Source organism: Caloenas nicobarica, chromosome 20 (assembly GCF_036013445.1).
Source record: "Caloenas nicobarica isolate bCalNic1 chromosome 20, bCalNic1.hap1, whole genome shotgun sequence".
Lineage (NCBI taxonomy): Eukaryota > Metazoa > Chordata > Aves > Columbiformes > Columbidae > Caloenas > Caloenas nicobarica.
In genome coordinates, this window is record NC_088264.1 from 3,754,514 (window position 1) to 3,775,055 (window position 20,542).

A 20,542-nucleotide genomic window follows, 5' to 3' on the forward strand; every position below is an offset into this window, starting at 1 on the left:
TTGATTGGAGGCACACAAGTTTGGTGGTATATGTCACTCCGAATTGAGTTTGTAAAGTGAATTCCATTTGTCATAAGGGCATCAATATAACCCTCCTCCTGAAGAAGAATGTTCTTTAATGTAAAATTCAGAAAAGTAACCATCTAATCCATGAGATCACAGTAGTAATGTTTAAAGGGATTTTGTAGCAATTTATGCCAAATATTTGCTTAATGTTTATTAAATACAGGAATAATGTTACTAGCTGACCTGAACTCCCCTTCCACCAAATTATACCAACCCCTTCCTTCTTCCCCACCTTAAAGAACCTACTCCCGTCGCTGCCATCAAATTCCGTTTTGCCTCTAATGCAGAAAAGGCTTGTGTAGGTTTTGGGGATATTTTTTTCCCTGTAGCAGTGGGGTAAGTGCTCCACAAGAGCATCTGCATTTCAAACATGTAGCTGCGGAACTCATATTGCTTGATCTTTTTTGCAGTCACAGGGGTATGTGGGCCGTAGCATTGTAAAATGATTTATGGCATTTTTTATGATCATGGGGTGGGAGGGAGAAGGGAAGGAAACCGATCTGTGATAGCAAAACTGAGAAATGAGAATATCAGGCGGAGAAATATTTCATGGGTTTAAACTTTCTACAAGATACCGTAGTTTCCTTGAGAACTAACACTTCTGGGTTTTTACCACTGGCCTGACTGTGTTTAGTCTTGGTGACCATGAAGACGAACTGCAGCAAGAAAAATTGTACGTCACGTTGCGAGTGGTCGAATGTTGGAAGCGGGGCCCGCGCAAGCCGTTGGACCCGACTTTGGTGTTGGCCTTGCTTTGAGCTGGGTTTTGATAGCCAGATGTGCCTTCCAATGTGAAGTGTTTCAAGGAGTCTTACGTTATTAGATTAAGACATTTATTTTGAGAAAAAATAATGCTTTTATGCATCTATGTGTATACCTTTTCTATCTCATATTATGTGCCTTTACTCAGGTGAACATTCCTGTGCGTTCTGTGTAAGCTAGAGCTCTTCATGGCAGTTTTTTAAATAGATGGCTGTAGTGGGTGGATTTTGTAAAGAGCCTTTATATTCCAAATAACAAATTAAACTGATTTCTGCCCTAAATACAGGACCAATATGGCTTCAGAGAGCAACCTCAAACACTAGTCTGATGTAAAAAAAACCAAACCAACAAACAAACATGTACACACACACACCCCAACATTTTTTAGGCAACTACTGATTTTTCTTCCTTTACTTGATCTTTAAGCTGCGCTACAAGCTGCAAGCTTTATAGAACAGAATTTTTCTGGAGGCATTAAAACCAAAACCAGTGTGTCCGTATGATGTGGTGGACAGGGAAATGCCAGAGGCAGGTGAGATAAAAATAAAGCAAACTGAAGAAACACCTTTGTTCTGTAGGTTAAGGTGAAAGTGGATAAAAGAAAATAATACTTAAAAAAAAAAAAAGTTGGGTGGAAGAAAGAAAGGTAAGGAGGTGGTATGTGTGTCAACATTGTCATTCAGGTCTGCATCTAAGTAAATAACTATTATGTTCTTCATCCCACGCTCTCAGCTGCATCTCCCTGCTCTAATCAATGCCTTTTAAAAAGATTTTACAGAAATGATTGTTGTCCATTTAATCCAGCTGTCCATCCAATATTTTAACAAAGGCAGTCCTGAAAGACTTCAAACTAGAAATGAGTGGTGCGACCGAGATGCTGCTTTGTGCACGACAGGAATTGCTTCTATCAGTCCTGTTGCCGTACAAAAAAAAAAAAAAAAGATATAGAAAACAAATATTGCTATTCCTGTCCAAATAGAAGAAATGAGTAATAGATTGTGTCCTTGTTTGGAGCTTCCAAATCTACCGCTGCGTGGACTTTTTCTGTCTGAGAAGCTTTATGTCTCGTCCTCACAGGGTCCCACACGTCACCGCTGCTTTCACGGGCTCTTTTCATACACAAAGCTCGAGCTCCTGCGTCTCCTCTGTTTTCAGCAGGATCAGATGGTGAGAGTCTTCTGTTTTGGGTGGTAACTTCTGTTGTTTCTAGCTGATGTAACTCATAAAGAAGGTGTGGAATTGCTCCTTCTATTCAGCTTGAAGAAGAGTACTCAGTCCTTCTGACGGATGTAACCAGCTATGGAATTTATGCGCCATATAAAATACTGCCTTGGTGATAGCCATTAAATGCTTCCAGTAGTTCTGTCCTTCTCACTTCCGTTTCTTTATATGCAAATTAAAAAAAAAAAAAATCCTGAAGCACAGTTTAAAACTGTGCCAGAGTCCCTATGATGTCTCTAACCCGCAGACAGAAAACATTTTCCTTACAGCTTTTTAATGTGCGGCCTCCCATAGAACATTCTGGTATTGCCACATCTTGTAGAATTCTGTCTGCAGTGGCATAGTTTTGTCAGGACTAACGGATTTCTGCTTTAATTTACACTTGCCTCCAAATACACATACAACGCAGTACAAGTCAGTGCAGTCAGTCTGTTGAAGTTTGCGCTGCTGCTCCTTAGAAAATGCCACCGGGAGTAGCTGAGGTGGTAAAGCCGCTGGCAGCTTGCAGCATGACTTTATTTTTTTTCTTTTTGTAGTGAAGGAAGCCTGCTTGTATTTCCACGAAGAAATCACTTTTTTGTTTTTTGTTTTTTTTTTTTTTTAGTCACTTTGGCCGTTTAATTATAATTCATGACAGGGAAGCATTTTACCTGCACTGAAAACCAACCAGCAGACGTTGCCATCGATTTTTTTTTTTTTTTTTCCCTCTTACCTGCTTAGCAGTATCTGGATTTCTAGTACAAAACCTGACATATTTGGCTGACGCGGGTGCTTGTTCGGAACGCTGAGCACAGGGTTTGGGGCAGTTTTGCGCAGCAGCGGGTCTGACCTGTCCGCAAGGTGACTCGGTGGCCGCCACAAGGTTTGAAATCTTTAGGAGTCGCCAATATTCAAATCTGCCTGGAGTAGGATGACTGAGCGTGTCGTTTCTGTTGTCCACTTAATTTTAGGCTTTACCTTTGCTTATCTAACGTGCTACGATGTCTTTGAGGTTCCTAATATCCATTTTAAGGTGTTTTGGCCCTTTGTTTCTGTGGAACCGGGCCGGAGAAGCGCTGGTGCTGCCATGGCTGTGCACACCGGTGCTGTTCTCCTCCTCCTCCCCGCGGGAGGAGTGGGAAGAGGAGGAATAAAAATTGCTTCCTATTGTTCCGCCCGTGGTATGGATAGCTGCGGCTTAAAGCTGTACTCGGGGACTAAATTTAGTCATTAAATCTGTTGTTGCAGCCATTTACAGTTCGGAGGTGTTGGGAGTGATTTTAGGTTTTTTTCTTAAATCCTTCGATGGAGGAATTTGGCATTATCACACGCCGTTATCGCGAGCCGTTCTCACGCTGCTGCATTTTATGCTGCTTCCCATTTCTACAGACTTGTCACTCAGGCTTGGATCTTTGCTCCAGGCTATACTCAAAATACAAGATGTTAACCCAGGAGCAGCTTATTAAAATTTTGCCTGTGGTTTGCCTTGGAACTAGAAGAATTTACATCACTGTAGTTTCTACTGACTTAGTTTGTTAAAGCCTCCGATACCATTCTTGACACATGTATTTTGCTGAGCTAGAGCCCAGAATACTGTTTGGTACCTAAATTTGCTGTTTCTGTGTCTAAGGACGTGTGCAAGGTAACTTTGATGATTGTACTTCTGCTGCTGGTTTTATTTTTAGGAAGCACGAAGTAAACAAAAGTTCCGAGTCCTTAACCAGGGAATAACAGCATCTATTTGCATGAATGGAGAGATCAGTTAATCGGGTTAAAAAGTCTGTGCTTTGAAAAAGAATGTGTTACTCACAACTATTTGTATTAAAACTGATGTTTGCTATTGTGTGGAGCAACTAAACATTGGTACAGTATTGAAACTGGTTGCAGATGAGTTCTAAAATAAATCTGCCTGAAGTATGAAAATAATTTTTAGGGGACCATAATTTTGTCTTTTAAGCAGGACAAAATTTGTGTCAAACCGTGGCAAATCGACATTGTAAATGTTTAGCTTCGCAAAACAAGAGATGCACAGGAAATTAGCCATCTGAGAATAACTCCTAATGAACATTTTTAGTGAGGTGGTGATGGTTTCTACAATAACCTACACAACTGTAGGCAGTTGGGTGGACCGGATCGAAATGTGATTTTTTTTTTTTTTTTAGAGTGGGGGGAGTGTATATCCTCTGCACTTCAAACATTCTTCAAGTCTTTGGTGGGGTTTGGAGCTCGGCGGTTCCAACGAGAGGGTCCCAACGCTTGGAACCTCGACCCCCAGGGCGGCTTTCCCGCTCCCGCAGCCGCTCCGCTCGGCCCCGCTCGGCCCCGCTCGGTTTCGTTCGGCCCCGCTCGGTTTCGTTCGGCCCCGCTCGGCCCCGCTCGGCTCCGTTCCCCCGCCGCGCTGCGGGGGGCGCCGCCGGCCCGGCCGCCGTTACCAAGTGACAGCGGCGCGGCCATTGGGGGGGCCGGTCACCTTTGCAGCGCCCGGCTCGGCTGCATCTGCTGGGGAGAGGAGGAGGAGGAGGAGAAGGAGGAGGAGCGGACTCAGGTGCAAGCAGTAATTTCAAGGGGGAAGGAGAGAAACAGCGACAGAAGCTCCAGCCGCGCCACAGTAAGTAGGACTCCCCTGTCAAGCAGTTCATCGCGGCGGCTGGTAAGGATGCGTGTAGGTGAGAGAGATTGCTGCCTTGCTTTAACCAAGAATTAGAGAAAGTAGTGATTTGATACGTGTTTTGTTGCTTTATAGACAAAGGGCATGAATAGCCGGAAATATTCTGGGATGTTATAAAATCGAAAGGACTTTCTGTACAGCGTGGCGATGCACGGCAGGAAATTAACTCCGAAAAGAATGCTTTCTCTCAAACTGCTGCAACAGAATTGGAAATTTTTCTTTTCTAGTACCCGAAATTCCTCCTGAAGACACAGCAAGGACTATCAAAAACATCAGAAAGATTCCGGTACTTTTAAAGAGACTTAAAGCAAATGCCAGCGTAATATCTGAATGACCTTGGAGATGATTTTCTGTGGATTCATTAATTTTCACTGCCAGTCTTCTAGTCTCAGGAACTCTAGGATGAAAGATGATTTTAACAGTTTAGGGGCCTTTGAAAAAGCAAGGTTGTGTACAATTCATTACCTGCCTAATGATTCCTGAACTAATCAAGCATTTACTTAAAACTGAACACAGAAGATGCTTTCTTTTAACATTTGCTTCCTCCATAACTGTGAATAAAATGAACAAGGTAATGTCCTGCAATTCAAAGAACATTTTTTAAAAGCAACTGTTTATTATGCTGATCGTCTAATAAATATAGAAACCCTAAAACTACGTAGAAGATGAAGCTGAATAACAGAATAATGGAGTAGTAAACAATGGCAGCTTTTCTAGTCAAATCAGCGTTTCATTAGCTTCCCAGCAGAATGCAGATGGAAGTTTCTGTTCTCGTTGTATGAGGGTTTGTGAAATGATTCAGGTGTTGCTACCGAGGTGAGAAATGTCATGGATAGAGCTGTGGACTCCTGTGTACTGACCCCCTGGAGCAGATATGGCAGAGTTTCCAAAGATGATGATTTTAAATTACCACTGCTGAAATTAAATTCAAGAGGATTTATTTTGTCGGTGGGGACCTTGAATTATGCTTTTGGCATTAATAATTGTAATGGACTATAAGTGCTGGAAGGAATTGTGAATATTGACATAAGTCTCCAAATTATCTCCTTAAATTATTTTCATTTTCAAAGGAATAGACGTAATCTTCCTCATTGTATGCGAGATGTATGTTTGCTTTCTTGGGAGTCAGAGGACAGACCTGCCTTGTCCCCCACCCATCTCCCTCCAAATAAAATTCATTATTCATACCCAAACGGTGGTGAGTCTATTGGAATTAACCTTGACAAAAATGTTTTCCTTACCTTTCCGATGAATAGCATGGATCATACAGAATACCGACTCCTGAATGGAGCCAGAAAAGACAGCATTAGATGATGAACTTTTTCCTTTACTCTCCAGTCGGTCTGTGATTTAAATTGGGACATTAAAAAGATAATCTCCAGTAACTGCTGGTCAAGGAAACCTGAGCTGTACTGGGGTTCCTCCTTCTCTTCCTCCCCTTCACCCCATTGTATTCCAAAGTAAATGACTTTCTCAGGAAAATAAGCAGAGATTCCCCCCCTTCCTTCCCTGGGAAATGAATGTGTCTCTTTCTTTGCTCATTTTTTATTTCCATATTTCACAGTACCTGTTTGTTTTAGAAGTGCCTTGTGTTTGCTAAAGATTGGTCAAGAGCACTGGAGGAGCTGATCAGTGGCCTTTCTCTTTCTGGCTTTTTTTTTTTTTTTCTTCTCTTTTGTTTGTTTCTTTCTTTTCTTTCCTTAAAGCTAAGGTGTGCCAGAGGTGATGCCCTGATGCTGAGGAGGCATCAACAGCTATGGGACTGTAACCCTCCCAAATGTAAGCACTGGCAGTGTCTACCAAGAGAGACCGTGAGACGCTGAAGCAGAGCGTAGCTGCTGTTCAGCAGGTCGTCTGCTCACTACGGCTCAGATTGCAGTGTTCCCCAGTCACAAAACATGAACCAGTCCCGATGGATTGAATGGAGGACTCTGAATATGAGCAGTAGTGTTCTGAACGTGTCTGAACATCTCTCCTGCCCTCTTGGATTTGGTCACTACAATGCAGTTGACATCTGTATCCTTGAGACAGTTGTTATTGTCTTGCTAACATTTTTAATTATTGCGGGTAACTTAACTGTGATATTTGTTTTTCACTGTGCTCCACTTCTGCACCATTACACCACCAGCTATTTTATTCAGACCATGGCCTATGCCGATCTTTTTGTTGGAGTTAGCTGCCTGGTTCCTACTTTGTCGCTGCTCCACTACTCGACAGGTGTCCACGAGTCCTTGATGTGCCAAGTTTTTGGATATATCATCTCAGTGCTAAAAAGCGTATCTATGGCATGTCTGGCTTGCATCAGCGTGGATCGCTATCTCGCTATAACAAAGCCTCTCTCCTATAACCAGCTGGTCACACCTTGTCGCTTGAGACTCTGCATCATTTTGATCTGGATATACTCTTGTCTGATCTTCTTGCCTTCCTTTTTTGGTTGGGGAAAACCTGGTTACCATGGAGATATTTTTGAATGGTGTGCTACCTCCTGGCTAACTAATGCCTATTTCACTGGCTTTATCGTGTGCTTACTATACGCCCCTGCTGCCTTTGTCATATGTTTCACCTATTTCCACATCTTTAAAATTTGCCGGCAGCACACCAAAGAGATAAACGATCGGAGAGCTCGATTTCCTAGCCACGAAGTGGATGCTGCTGGGGAGACTGGGCACAGCCCCGATCGCCGCTATGCCATGGTCTTGTTTCGGATAACCAGTGTGTTCTACGTGCTGTGGCTCCCCTATATCATATACTTTCTGCTGGAGAGCTCTAGGGTGTTGGAAAACCCAGCGCTTTCCTTCTTAACGACGTGGCTTGCTATAAGCAATAGTTTCTGCAACTGTGTGATCTATAGCCTCTCCAACAGCGTTTTCAGGCTGGGACTGCGGAGACTGTCAGAGACAATATGTTCATCTTGTATGTGTTTAAAAGACAGGGACGTACGGGACCCTAAGCCAAGAAAACGGGCTAATTCCTGCTCCATTTAAAGAAAACTGGCGCATGCGATCAAACGTGGAGTTTTGATAGTATTTGCTGTACCTGGAAACTTGCCAGAAGAGAAATGTTTACTTGAATAGTTTGCTGTGATGTTAGAGTGAGTTTCAAAGTGGTTGCGGAGAAGGCGAAGGCTGCTGTGAGAGGGGTCGCTGAGCTGGGGTGAAGCTCTAGTGCAGTTGTGAGCAGAGCAATTCGACAGAGACAACCGAGAAAGTCAGAACTAAAAATCTTCCAAAGGGCATGAAATAACTACCACATCAGAGGAGGTTCCTCATAAAATAAGTTAGTTACTACCGTCTACTTTCTCCCTTGTAGAAAAGTTGTCTTAATATCTTTGTGTCAGAATATACTGTAGCCTTCTGAATTTAAATATATTTAAGAGGAAACAATCAACAGCACAGTAAGTGGCTATCCGTAAATTATATACTTGAGGACTATAGTAAATATTGCAGATAAATAATCAGCTCTATCTCTGCTCACGTCTTGTACAATTTTCAGTTGTACAAGCAATCCGCAGCGCATAAATCCTACACCGGGCATGACGCTTTTGGATAAAATGGCACATTTTGGTACAAATTCCACAGAAGCTCTCCCTCTCGTTCCCCTTTTTCTTTTCCATACTGTGCCTCCCTAGATCCCATCGCGTCCAAGTGGGTTAGTTTGAGGGCACCAAGGAGGTAACCGAGTTTCAAACCGTTTGTCCTGCAGGAAGCAATAGCCCCTCCTGGCTGGCTGGGTAACTGCAGCTGCCGTGGACAAGGACTTCTTCAATCTCATTCTCTTGATCCTGTTAAATCAGCACACGGTATCGATGTAGTGTCCTTTAGGGTGTACTAAAGCTTCTCCTTTATCGGCTACACAGATAATCCTAATGCAAATACGATAATCGCACAGAACAGTGCGCAGCACTGCTTAGAAAATTAAAACTAACCCTTATCTTTGGGAAATCTAACTAGCTTACTGTTGTAGCTGTCAATCCGTTGTGTGAACCTAGCTTGCACATGCTGTATTTTTTTTAGAGAAAATGTAAATTGTGGTCTGTGCCTAATGTTTTCCTAGCACATGGAATAGGTCAATGCTACGGGATTGAAAAATTACACTTGCTTTAAGAGAAATACTTCTGTGCAGTTGTTGAATAGCTGTTTGTTAGACAAGTGTTCTTGGAGGAGGCGAGCAAGACAGTTTAGTATTAAATACAGGCAAAAAGCTTCAGTATTTCCTTTTGTACTGAACTGATTTTCAGGTCCACCGATGAAATCTTTTTTATTTTGCAAGGGCGCACATTAGGTTTGTGTAATAAATTTCCAGGGGTTCAGATGCATGCTAGTCAATAACATATTTAAATTATTATTTTGAACCAAATGTAATTTTCTTAGATGGTTATTGGCTTTTTTTTAAAAGGCCCAATTATTGATTATTGGTGCCTTTTAACACTGCACTATTATTCCTTCTTTCACCAAAACACATATGTAAAGATTGTGCCTATTACTTTTTGTAATGGAAGCTAACCACGCGTGCACACTTGTGGTTTGACTCTAGCTCTCCCTTCATGATGTATTCTTTGTTCTGTTGAGGTGGTTCTGAACCCCTGTACATTTTTTTAAACCTGTAAGAAAGTTGAAACAATGGAATAAAGTAGTATTATGTATATCAAAACCAGCCTTGGCTTTAGTTCCCTGATGTCATGCTCCATTTTCTGTGGAAGTTCTTTTGGGTTGGGACTCAGGAGTGGACAATTTAAACTCCAAAACTCAAAGCTGCTTCCTTGCCATCTTAAACATTTATGTACCGGTTTCTAGCGTTGTACACTCTTAAAAGCAGATTGAAATATGACTTGAAACATTCCTCTAGCTGAGCTGAGCTGTTGCTAACGATTAGCCTTGACAGATACTGTGGAAAAATGAGTTGTGTTGTTGCATGTATCTTGTAATGCTCCATGTCTACAGGAATGTATCGGCTGCCGCCTTTCGAGAAGCTGCCGTTTATGTCGGAAGGTTCTCTTTGGCTGACTGCTGCTCTTTGAAGTTGTGTAACCCCGTCTCTTCTTACAAACACGACCTGGATTCAGTTAGTTTTGTCACCACTTCGCCATTGTTTCCTGCTTAGTCGGTCCTCAGCGTGCAAGACTTAGACAAGGAACAACAAAATATCTCATTTCTCACAACTCAAGGGGCTGGTTTCACACCGACAAAGTAGTTTTGTATCTGTGCTCCAGATCTGACCACTCACCGCTTCTGGTTTTTATTGGTGTTCCTGGTAACAAGTTTCTGTGGGACCTGAAATTCAAGAAAAGTTCCGGGAAGTGTCTGAAGTTGAACTAACCTCTTTATTAAACCCAGCCTGAAAGCAGTAGATTCATTGTTAGCGTGGTACTATAACTGCAAACACGTAGAATTAACAGAAGGTAACTCCTTTGGATCGGTAGTGCCTTAGTCGAACTCTTCTTGTAGAACCTCAACAAACAGAGTTGGTGTCCATCAACTCGAAGCTTTATTGCCTGCAACGATGGGTCAGAAAAGGGAGTTTCGCGCCCGAGGCTGCGGCACAAGGTTTACTCGCCAGCCCTAAAGGCAGAATTAGCAATACTTTTCTCTCCACCATCGCCTGGAGTTGGCAGGTGGGACTGAATATTTTGTCTTTCCTCAGGCCGTCCTTGGAGGGAGAGACTAGAGTAGAAATCCAATACCCTGCAAACAAACCGTAGTTTCCTAGGTTCTTTGTCCTTTTTTGGGGGGGTTTATTCTTAAATGTTCGCTTACCGTTATTGGTGCAAAGCTAATTTGCTGATCTGGACCTTGAGTTTCAGCTGCTGTAAAGTCACACCTCAACCTGCTCTCTGTAAATCCCAGTCTCCTGGAATCTGTCAAATTAAACACCCTCAGCAGAGTTGAACACTGCGTTTCTTCTCCCTGTTTGCAAGATGACGGTACTTGTCCTGGTGATCGGTCACACGAATTTTTAAATTTAGTACGTGCGTTTTGTTTTTTGAAAGCATTTTCTAAATTCATGATTTAAAATTTTATTTGAGGGAGGTTTGTTATTGTTTTACTAATGTTGTCTGAGGATTCCAGCTGGCGCCGAATTCTCTTCCAAAATTATAAGGCTGGATGTTTTAATGGATTAAAAAAAGTGCACTAGGAATTCCAGTCACCCAATCTGTCACTTTTGATTTTCATTCTGTCATTATATAAAGTCTCATGTTCTTGTACAAAAATCTCGATTAAAGAATGAGACTTTTACAGCTGGTGTCTGGAGCACGTATCCCACTTTCATGTGCCTGAAGATCTTTATGATTAATGAAATACTTAGTAAATTGGTGACCAGACAGTGAGCAAAGAAATCCGTATGAAAAAATTGTTGTTGATACTATAGGTAATAATAAAGTCTCTCCATATACAGATACATTGAGGGAGTCGCTAAAACTTTTTAGGTTCCTTAAAAAAAAACCCTAAAGTAGCCATGAGAGGTATGTAGAATATTAAATAAAAGGGGTAAAGTGAAGAGAGATACCTAATAGGTAAGCAAAACGTATACATATCTATATCTGTATCTAAAATTCCTTTGTGCAAGTAGGTTATGTTGTGCTGTTCCATTTCTCCGGAATGCTCGCGCCCGTAGTGTAGCGGCGGCTCTGTCCAGGTCGATTGCGTTGCTGGTTTTGGAACCTCATGTCTTCAGCCTATGGAAAAGTGAGAAAAAAAAAAAAATGTGTCATGGCAGCAAAAGTGCTGCCAGAAGAGTAATTTTTCTACACCAAATTCTGTGTGCTGCTTTATTTTCTGGAATGGCCAAGTGAATTCCTTCTTAAATTACCATTCTTTAAAGGGAAAGAGAACTGTAGTAATGAAAAGCACAGTGCTGTCTTTTAAAAGTTAACTTATTATCTTACAGTAACCATATTCTTTCCCCGTTGCTGCTTAAGGATCCATTTTGTAATTGTACTTGGTAAAGCACGAAGTATCGTGCTAGGTTTATTTTTGTGCAGAATCTTTGTGCTTCCTCTACTGAAAAGTTTGGAGTGTTTCGCTTTCTTGAGCCATCTTTCTTAGAGACAGGTTATAAAGCCCTTTTGAAAATAGCATTTACATCGTTTTTACGATTATTTTTAATAATCCATGTCTTTCCATTTTATTGTCACTGGCACCAAAAGGAGAAGTTTAAGCCTTTGACTTCATCCCCCCCCGCTACCTCTGTCTCTCTTCAGGCAGTTCTACGGCTGGAGTGGTGTGTCATTCTAGTAAAGAACTGAATTAGATTTTTTTTTTAATGAATATATTTTATGTCATTTGAATGGCAAAACCAAACATGACTTTGTTAACAAGATGCCAATTAATTTTTAGGCCTTTCCAGAAAGGGAAGCATCACTGAGGTGGTGTTTTCCTGCTAATTGCAGTGTTGCCCGGAACATTGCTTAAAGATAGTATTTTCCAAAGATTACGTGATTTTTGCTAAGCCAAATATGAAGTTCAAGTAAAATCTGTGGGTTTTTTCCTATTTAACATAGACGTGTTTAATTTTTTTAATATATACTACATTTATACATAGATCTCTGCAGTGATTAAACATTTCTAATTGTTAACAAAAGGCTGTGTCATTGTAGATTAGTGGGGTGAAAGCGATGTAGAAGGATAGTTAACGGTAGCTTCCTACTCACAAATTTTTCTAGTCAGTCTTAAATAAAATGACTCCTTTCCCCGTCTGATATTAGGAATATTCTTCTAACAAATAAGATCTGAGCTGTAAGTGCTGAAGGAACAGTATGGGAGTGGAGAAGCAGCTGGTAATGGCTCTGTGCCCCAGCACAGCCTGGAGGAAACGCTCGCAAAACCTCGCTTGTACAGCCGTCACTGCTTTGGACTTTTCCTTTGTCCACCACTGTGAAAGGTAGGGCGACTATAAGGAAACCCTGGTGCTTTCAGCTGTGCCGATGGGAGGGTAGGAAAAGCAATTTCAGGCAGTAAAAAAGCCTAGAGATCTTCGGAGTTTTATGGTGACTGCTGCCAAACTTAACCCTCTCGAGAAGAATGGGACAGCAACGCTGAAGGCTGCTCGTTTTCATCACCGGCTGCTCGGTTTGAGCAAAGAGCGGGTGGTTAGGATCGAAATGAAACTTTTGTAAGTGCAATGATTACCAGGGAAAAAGATGTTCGTCCCTGCCTCGAAGCCCGCAGTCGGAATTTTTACAAGCGGCAGTATTAGAAAAAGTGGCAAAACGTGAAGGTTTGGAGAAGGGGAAGCGCAGAGATGTCAGTGTTAATCATGCAAGGGCATTTCTGCATTTTGACAGCATTGCTTTTTGTTTAATTGTTTTCTTGAAATGAAATACATACCGCTTGTCATTTGAATAAGCACAAATTCTTTTAATCACGGAAGAAGTCAGTTTCATGAGAGATTTAAATGAAGAATAGGTTAAGTATAATAGTGTCCCTGGTAGAGAACCAAGTATGTTACTTATTAAACATGTACTACTATGAATTTCATACACTTTGGGCAGGAAAGTCTTCAAATAGCTGTACCAGGTGAAGATTTCTAGTGCTCGTATGATCTCTGCAGTGTTATTTATGCTTGTGCCTGTATTTAAAGGTTCCTCTTGTGTAGGATCTACATTTAAAATTGTAAATGGACAAATGATATTTTCCGTGATCAGGTAAATTTGTTGTGACCTAGAACAGCCGCTTGCTGCACGCACAGGTTTTGGTGTTTATTAGGTGATCATGGCATACAGGTTCTCATTAGCTGTTGTACCGCGGGGAAGCAAATGTAGGATCTGTGTACTGAGGCAGAAGAGCTTGACCGTTCCTCAGATGGACTGCTCCTCATCTGGTGCAAAATGACTCCATCAGATGAGCCCAGGTAAGGTGGTGGCTTTGTGAGGGCAAACATGACACCAGGTGACCTTAATTTAGTCATTTTGGTAGTTTACCTTAATGCTGCTGCCTTACCCTATCTCCATTTCACACCTGGGCTTAAATTACAATCATCACCTACAGCTGAGATCTCTCTCAGTCCCGCCTGCCGGAACCCGGGGTGGTTTGAAGCGTTACCCTTCCAGCAGCAGAACAAAACGCTCCTTCCATCGCCTCCTCATCCTCGGCCGTTGCAGGTCAGTCAAAACTCGGCGCAAACCCATTTTTGGCCGCGGGTAGGGCTGTATGGCCCGGAACGCTGGCGTGGCTGGATCCCGTGTGTGTCCTGTACGTGTGGCGTTATCAAGTGGAGTTACCGGTCTGGCTCAGCTGAAGGCAATAACGCCTTTAACTGCCTCAGCTTCGTTTAGAGCTCCGTTTAGCAGGGTTTTTAATGGTAAGGAAAGTCATGGTAACTTAAAAAAAAGAGTAACGAATTGTTATTAGGTCAAGAACAGATTAGTCTTTTTCATCTATGCTGAACAGGATCTTCAGAAGAGAATTTTATTATAATCAGATTTTGGGCACTACAGTTTTTATAAAGAGTTTTAATGCAACTGTGCATAAGAGTTGTAAACAGTCATGTAGTGGCAAGGTTTCAGTGGCAGCTTTTTCTTCACTTCAAGGGTTTTGGGGACCATTTTGTGGGTAGAGCTGGAGGAGCGCTCAGTGTGTACTAACATTAGCAAAGCCAAAGCAGCAAACAGAGGCTACACAGGAAAGACCTTTAGCTAAAACTATTTCCTCTGCAATATTGGTTACTTAATATTGTCCAGGCAATATTTCGTGTTGGCTTATGAAGATCACCTATAGAAATCTAATAAATATAAGCGTAACTACATGCCATAATAATTAAATTGCTTTGAAGATTTTTGATTTTTCAGCTTGGGACTTTCAGAGACCATATTTTCTGTGATCTCTTACCTTGGGAGCTCACAACCAATTAATTAATTTCTTTTGCTGGCTCTGCTCTACTTGATCTCTGGCTTTGAGCTTTTCTTAAAGTTCCATTTCAAATTTGAAATTCAATTTTGCTGTTACGTAGATGTGTTCTTCACTTGACTCCTGTAAAAACCTTTATGAGAATATTAGGAAGATGATGTCTTTGAAGGGAACTACATCTAGTCTTAAATCTATCGAGGCTGCATTTCATTGTATCTAAAATCCACTATTGCTGTACCTTGTTTACTAGATTTCAGGTGTCTTGGCAACAAGCCTCATTGACAGATGACAAGTTCTCCAACGGCTTCTGTTGGGCTGAAAGACAATTTTCCACTGATTTTATTTGTAAAGGTCGCTAACTAAAGAAACTCCGTTTTGGCGGTGAATCAGTATTTTGGATGCCATTTATGGAGATACTTTATCTGTTGTATGGAGTGCAGTTGGAAGTGTTGTCCGTGTTATCCCTGTGCGTTTGCAGCTCCTTTCTTCTGGTTTCTCCTGGCTTGGGAAGCTTTTTGGGGGAAAAGTGTGTCTGTGATGGTTAGTTGTTGATACAAATGTGCTTTGGTGATCATCTTATTTTATGAATTTCTCTGCATTAGGTCTGCCTGCATTTCAAAAATAAAAATCATAGCAAAGTGCTCTTGTAATAATGGTATTGATTTTGTTTAAAAATAAATTCATAACAAGATGAAAACTTTTTACTCTGGTAAAAAGGGATTTGGAATGTGATGTATGTGAGGAATACTGTTGATAATTTATTTTGGGAAAGATTTGAAGAGGCAGATGAAATTCAAGAGATTAAATACAAATATTGATTCCGAAGAAAAGCAGCCCTTCGCTTCCATCCAATAATAAAATGAATTATATCTGTTTCTTGTCGGGAAGAGGATTTTGGATTACTCTAAGTCACCTTATGGAAATGGTACTTTAATGAGCCATGACTTACCAAACACTATTGAGATATTAATAATTATAAAAATAATAAAGGAAACTATTGGGAAGCATCGCTGCCGTTGCCATGGTGTGCCTGGGTGTCGAATACCGGGGGTAGCAGAGCTGGAAGGGGCTCTGGGGAGGGACAAGGGACCTGCTCTTCTTTCCAGGACAATCTCTGTCCGGGATCTTCCCCTCCCGAAAAGGCAGGACTCAGGTGCAGGGGGCACGCGGGGTCTGCAGGGTTGTGAATGTCATAGGGGAGAACGGGATATAATTGCTCGGTGCTTCTCTTCCAGTGTAGAAAATAAAATAAAATCAAGGTAGCAGTATGAAACCAAACTGTATGCGGTGACTGTGGAATACGTGGACAAAAGACACTCCGGATGTCAAAAGCTGACATAGGTTAAAAATTCAGATACATTCAAAGAATAATGTATTAAATGTATTAAATTCTTCTGCCTGCCGCAGACAGTAGCGATGGCACAGGAACCCTGGGCCGGCCTCACGCTCCTGCTCCGGTGTGTCCTTACATCTGTATTACTTGTCATATACCAACTCTGGGTATTTATTTTCATATTTGGTGAGTCAGGAAAAGAATGCGCAGTTAACTTCAGCTGTATTTTCTGAATAAGGTAGTGAGTGACAAGTGAAGGTGGCTGTGAGAGTACAAGTGTCAGTATGATCGACTGTCCCCATCTTTTCTCACCTTTTGGAAGAGCGTCAACAAAGCAGTTGTGAAGGGGACTATATTGCTAATTCTGATGTCACGTATTAGAGGCTGATTTTTTTGTTGTTGTTCAATAAGAGCCAAGCTCTTCTTATAAGGCAAAACAAAGGCTTCTTAGCCCCGCCTAAATCCCATGATTTTTTAAAATAAAAAGCGATGCTGCAGAAGTAAGGATGCCTACACTAGACATGGGTGTGTTGTGTACCCCTCCCAGAGTCCAACAAGTCCTCTGCTTCATCACGCTCCTAGAAAACGGGTGGTACCAGACCACTAGGAAAAACACTACGGAGGCTGCAGGATTGTGTTTGAAGAGGGACTAAATCCTTGCGAAAATTTCCCTGGCCGCCTCCTGTGACTGTGACATAAAGTTAGCATTTCCCAACTACTCCTTGGTATTTTTCAAGCATTTCTGCAATGACCGAAGTTAACAGTGAAGATTAACAACAAAGCCCCACCGTGAGTAAGGCAAATAAATATCTTAATGAGCCGTGATGAGGGTCGATTGTGGCCGTGCTGTTCCACTCCGTATCAGCAACATGATATGTATTTTCTGAAATAACGTGTTGGCCATTGAGAAATAAAACCAGAATTCTAACTAGATCTCCGTAGAGCTGGGGCTGATATATTTAGAGTTGGCAACAGCGCGTAGTTTGTTCTGCCTGTCTGTATCTCCACAGCTATATATTCTCGTTATTTTTTTAATAGGGGGAAGCTGTTCCATCCTACTCCTTTCATTTTGCAATGAGATCAGTTAACACTGGTTTGCTCTTAACATTTTCTCATTTTCTTTTAAAACCAGTATCAATAGTTATGTCCTGTGAATAAAATCCAATTTATAAGGTGCATTCTGGTCCCTCCTATGCAAAGTGCTTGTGCCTTGTCTTTGCGGCTAAATCATGATCTGGATTCTCTGTGCTCAAAGTTGTTTTCCTGTGTTGCAGTCCCATGTACCACTGCATTTTAGGCCAGCTTGAGTCTTCTTCCTTGTGTTCGTGGATTCAAGATGTGGAAAATCTTGGAAAACATTGGGCAAAAGTGTAGCTGAAGATGTCACTATTGAAATTATTTTCATGACTATGTCTCGTTCGTTTTCTTGTAGATTAATTTAAGTGAACTTGCCGAAACCGGCGAGACCATGGGTATTTTTGTTTTTCTTCCTTCTGAAGTAATAATTGTTTGAGAAACAATGTGCTTGTGCAGAAAAAGTTGAAATTTCAGGTGGATATTTAGCTTATACCTTTTTTTCCTCCCCGCTATTCTTGGAAATATTCTTGTTACTGGTGATTTAAAATAATGAAAACTGAAGGTAGCGTGCATTGCAAACATGCCCGCTAACAATGTTCGCATTCATACAGACAGACAAATTTCAGTCTAGAAGTCAGCTTATCTTTACAATGTTTTCATCAAAAAGCATTTTTGCAGCTTTTAAATGTGGTAGCTTGCCAGTATTGTTAACAATAAACATTTTGGTCCACCCCTTTGTCCCTGCTGCAAACAGAATCCCCGTGGACTTCAGGGAAACCTTGGGATTTTAAGGAAGTTTGGCTGAGTTTTGTCTGTTTGGTGTGGCAGCTGCAGCGTGACAAAGAGGACAGAAATCTCACGTGAAGCAACTGCGCGTCTGTATTTGTGTGCTGAACTGATGATGATACGTTAATGTACGTTCAGAAACCCACCTTCCTCATCTCTCTTAGGGCTGAAAAGCATAGACCGTGAAAGCAAAAAGGGAGAGAATGCTCAGCTCCGGTTTGCTACGTTGCCCTTCGTGCTTTCGGCCTACTTTCTGAATAAGCAAATTGACCGGCAGGATTTAAAAACAGTATTTTTCCATGTATGTGAAAATGCCGTTTGTAAGAATATGATGCTATATGATTTCACATTATTAAAAAACTTCAAACGCAGATTGTTATGATAAACATATGACAGTTTAAAACGTATAACTCTAGGTTATTATTTTAGAACTTCTGTATCTGAACTCCAAAGAGCTTGGCTAAATTTTGTTATAGTTCCTTTGTTGAGCCCTTCCCCCAGAACTGTGGTGCATTGAATTGCTCTTATTTTTAAAATTTAACAGCATATTGGCCATTTTTCTTTGAAGTGAAATATGACCATATGAACATAAAAGGCATTAAGACATTCTATGACTAGATTAAAGATTGGCTGAAGTTTAAATCTTATTTTTTGGTTGCTGTCATCTTTTACTGTCCGGTTTGCCAGATGGACTATTTGAACATGCAAAATCAGATTTGAAATCTCGAAGGATTCATTCCTGAAGGGAATGTGGGGGTTTGGTTTTGTTTGTTTGCTTTTAACGAAAACCATATTTTTCTATAGCTCTAAGACTGTAATCTTAAATAAAAGGTTATATACCTATTTACTGTTGTGTAGAACTTTTGGTAGATATTTAAGTCAATTCTTAACTCCTGCCACAAGAAGCCTTTTTCATCCTGTGAGAACTTTCTGCGTAACAGAATGTTGTTGGTCACACTTCAATTTATTATTCCTGCCACCTTTATTGTCCACAACAAAATAGTCTCATGCATGTTAATCAAGTTCAGGTTGTGTCTTATGCTGTTATCACCGGACAAAATGATTTATCTCAGTTCAGCCCCTCCAGTTCTTTCTGGTCCTTTGCAACAGCATCTCTAGCTGTGTTGGAGTTGACCTGCTTTCTTATTAATCATTTTCTTTCAAAATTAGGGCAATATTAGCATACATTGTGTTATATTTAGGTTTCATTGTTCTTGGAGTTTCATGAACTCACAGTTAGACTTAGAACATAAATTTAATGTTTTGTGTGGATGGATTTGAGTCCTGTCTTGGTAACCACTAAAACCTCATAGAAGTGGTTCAGAAGATTGGAAGCAAAATCTTGGCTCTGAACCCTAACAAAAAGACAGAGATACTTTTATTTTTAATAATTTTAGTGTTAACGCTTAGAAAAGTGTAACTCTAATATTTGGTTTAGACTCGTTTTTTTACTTCTCTTAATAGATTAGCAGCTTTGATAACCAGCTTCATTGTAAGCTCACTTTCAACAGTGACTAGAAAAGATTGTATTTTTTCTTCTTATTTTGGTCTGTTGTTTTTGAAGACTTGGATCTTGATCAAATATATAGTTATAGGCTGCAAAATGGGCAACTTTCACGCTTATTTCGTTGTTAGGTAATTCACAGGAGGTATTGGAATACATGAATACATTCTGAGGTCTTTTCGACTTGACATTCTGCAGTGCTGAAGATTTCAAATCTAAAAGTTACTTCGGAACTCACACAATTAATGCCTGAAGCAATGACTTTTTTAGGCAGCGTATGGCGATGAGTTACATTCCCTTGGAGAACGCCTGAGTGTTTGAGCACATACGCTAAATTTCATACCACAGGGGCAGAAGCTCCACGCGTTACGATCCAGACGTGTCTTGGTGTGCGATATGCCGTTGTAAATAGGCCTTAACGTGTCAGAGGATCGGCCCGGAGGCGCCGTAATTCTGCAATTCTTTTGTTTGTTTGAACAAAATCTTCCGTGCGGGGCTGTGGTTGGGTTTATATAAGATGTGAGCTGCTCCCGAGCCCGGGATGAAGGAGAACGTCCTCCGTCCCCGGCCGGCACACGCGGAGCCGCCATCTGGGTGCGCGGGACCGACTCCAGAGCAGCCCTGGAACTCGGCCGCTGAACGGTACAGAAACCTTGAAGCAAACGGAACAAAACATCACCCGACAAAGCCCTTCGTCAACAGCGGTGCCGTCAGTGAGTTTCCTCTGGTCGCTGTGGGGACTTCTGGAAAGGCAAAAGTTTTCGATGTTTGAAGAATGTGTTTTTTTCTGAAACCTTTTGCCTTATTTTCGAGGGTGTTTCTCCTTGCAGTGTTGTCAAATGTTGGCTTCTGGTTTTTTACACTTCCGATTAGTTCATTTATTTCCCTCAGTAGGACTGAATGTGGAAAAAAAGAGAAGCAGCTTAGTCAGCCGTCCTTGCTTTTACTTGTTTTGATTTCTATCATTTTGTTTCTTTTTTTTTTCTATGAAAAGTCATTTTCTTAGGCTTATGAAGTGGAAGATTACTTAGAAAAGCAAGAACCTTTTTCCTCTCTCGTCTCTCCTTTTTTTCCCCCCTCTCCTTTTTTCCCCCTCTCCTTTTTTCCCCCCTCTCCTTTTTCCTTTTTCCCTTCTCCCCTTTCCTTTTTCCTTTCCTTTTGTTTCTTTTTATGGTTAAACATCATTATTTTTTTATTTCAAAAAGTGCTTGAGGGTTCAAATCTATCTGCTTGGGTGCATTCTCAGTCTCTAAATGACCTAAACTTCAAGTAATATTGTTTCAATCCTGACACCAGGTATAAAT

General features: G+C 41.2%; 2 protein-coding genes across 4 annotated transcripts in view; both read left to right on the forward strand.

Annotated features, from left to right (window-relative positions):
* The window catches only part of RABGAP1L (RAB GTPase activating protein 1 like), a 230,141-nt gene that overhangs the window by 75,366 nt on the left and 134,233 nt on the right, over nt 1-20,542 (forward strand). The gene's annotated exons all lie outside the window — the stretch shown is intronic.
* On the forward strand, nt 6,595-7,680 carry GPR52 (G protein-coupled receptor 52). Its single transcript, XM_065649136.1, has one exon. The coding sequence runs from the start codon at nt 6,595-6,597 to the stop codon at nt 7,678-7,680; it is 1,086 nt and encodes a 361-aa protein (XP_065505208.1).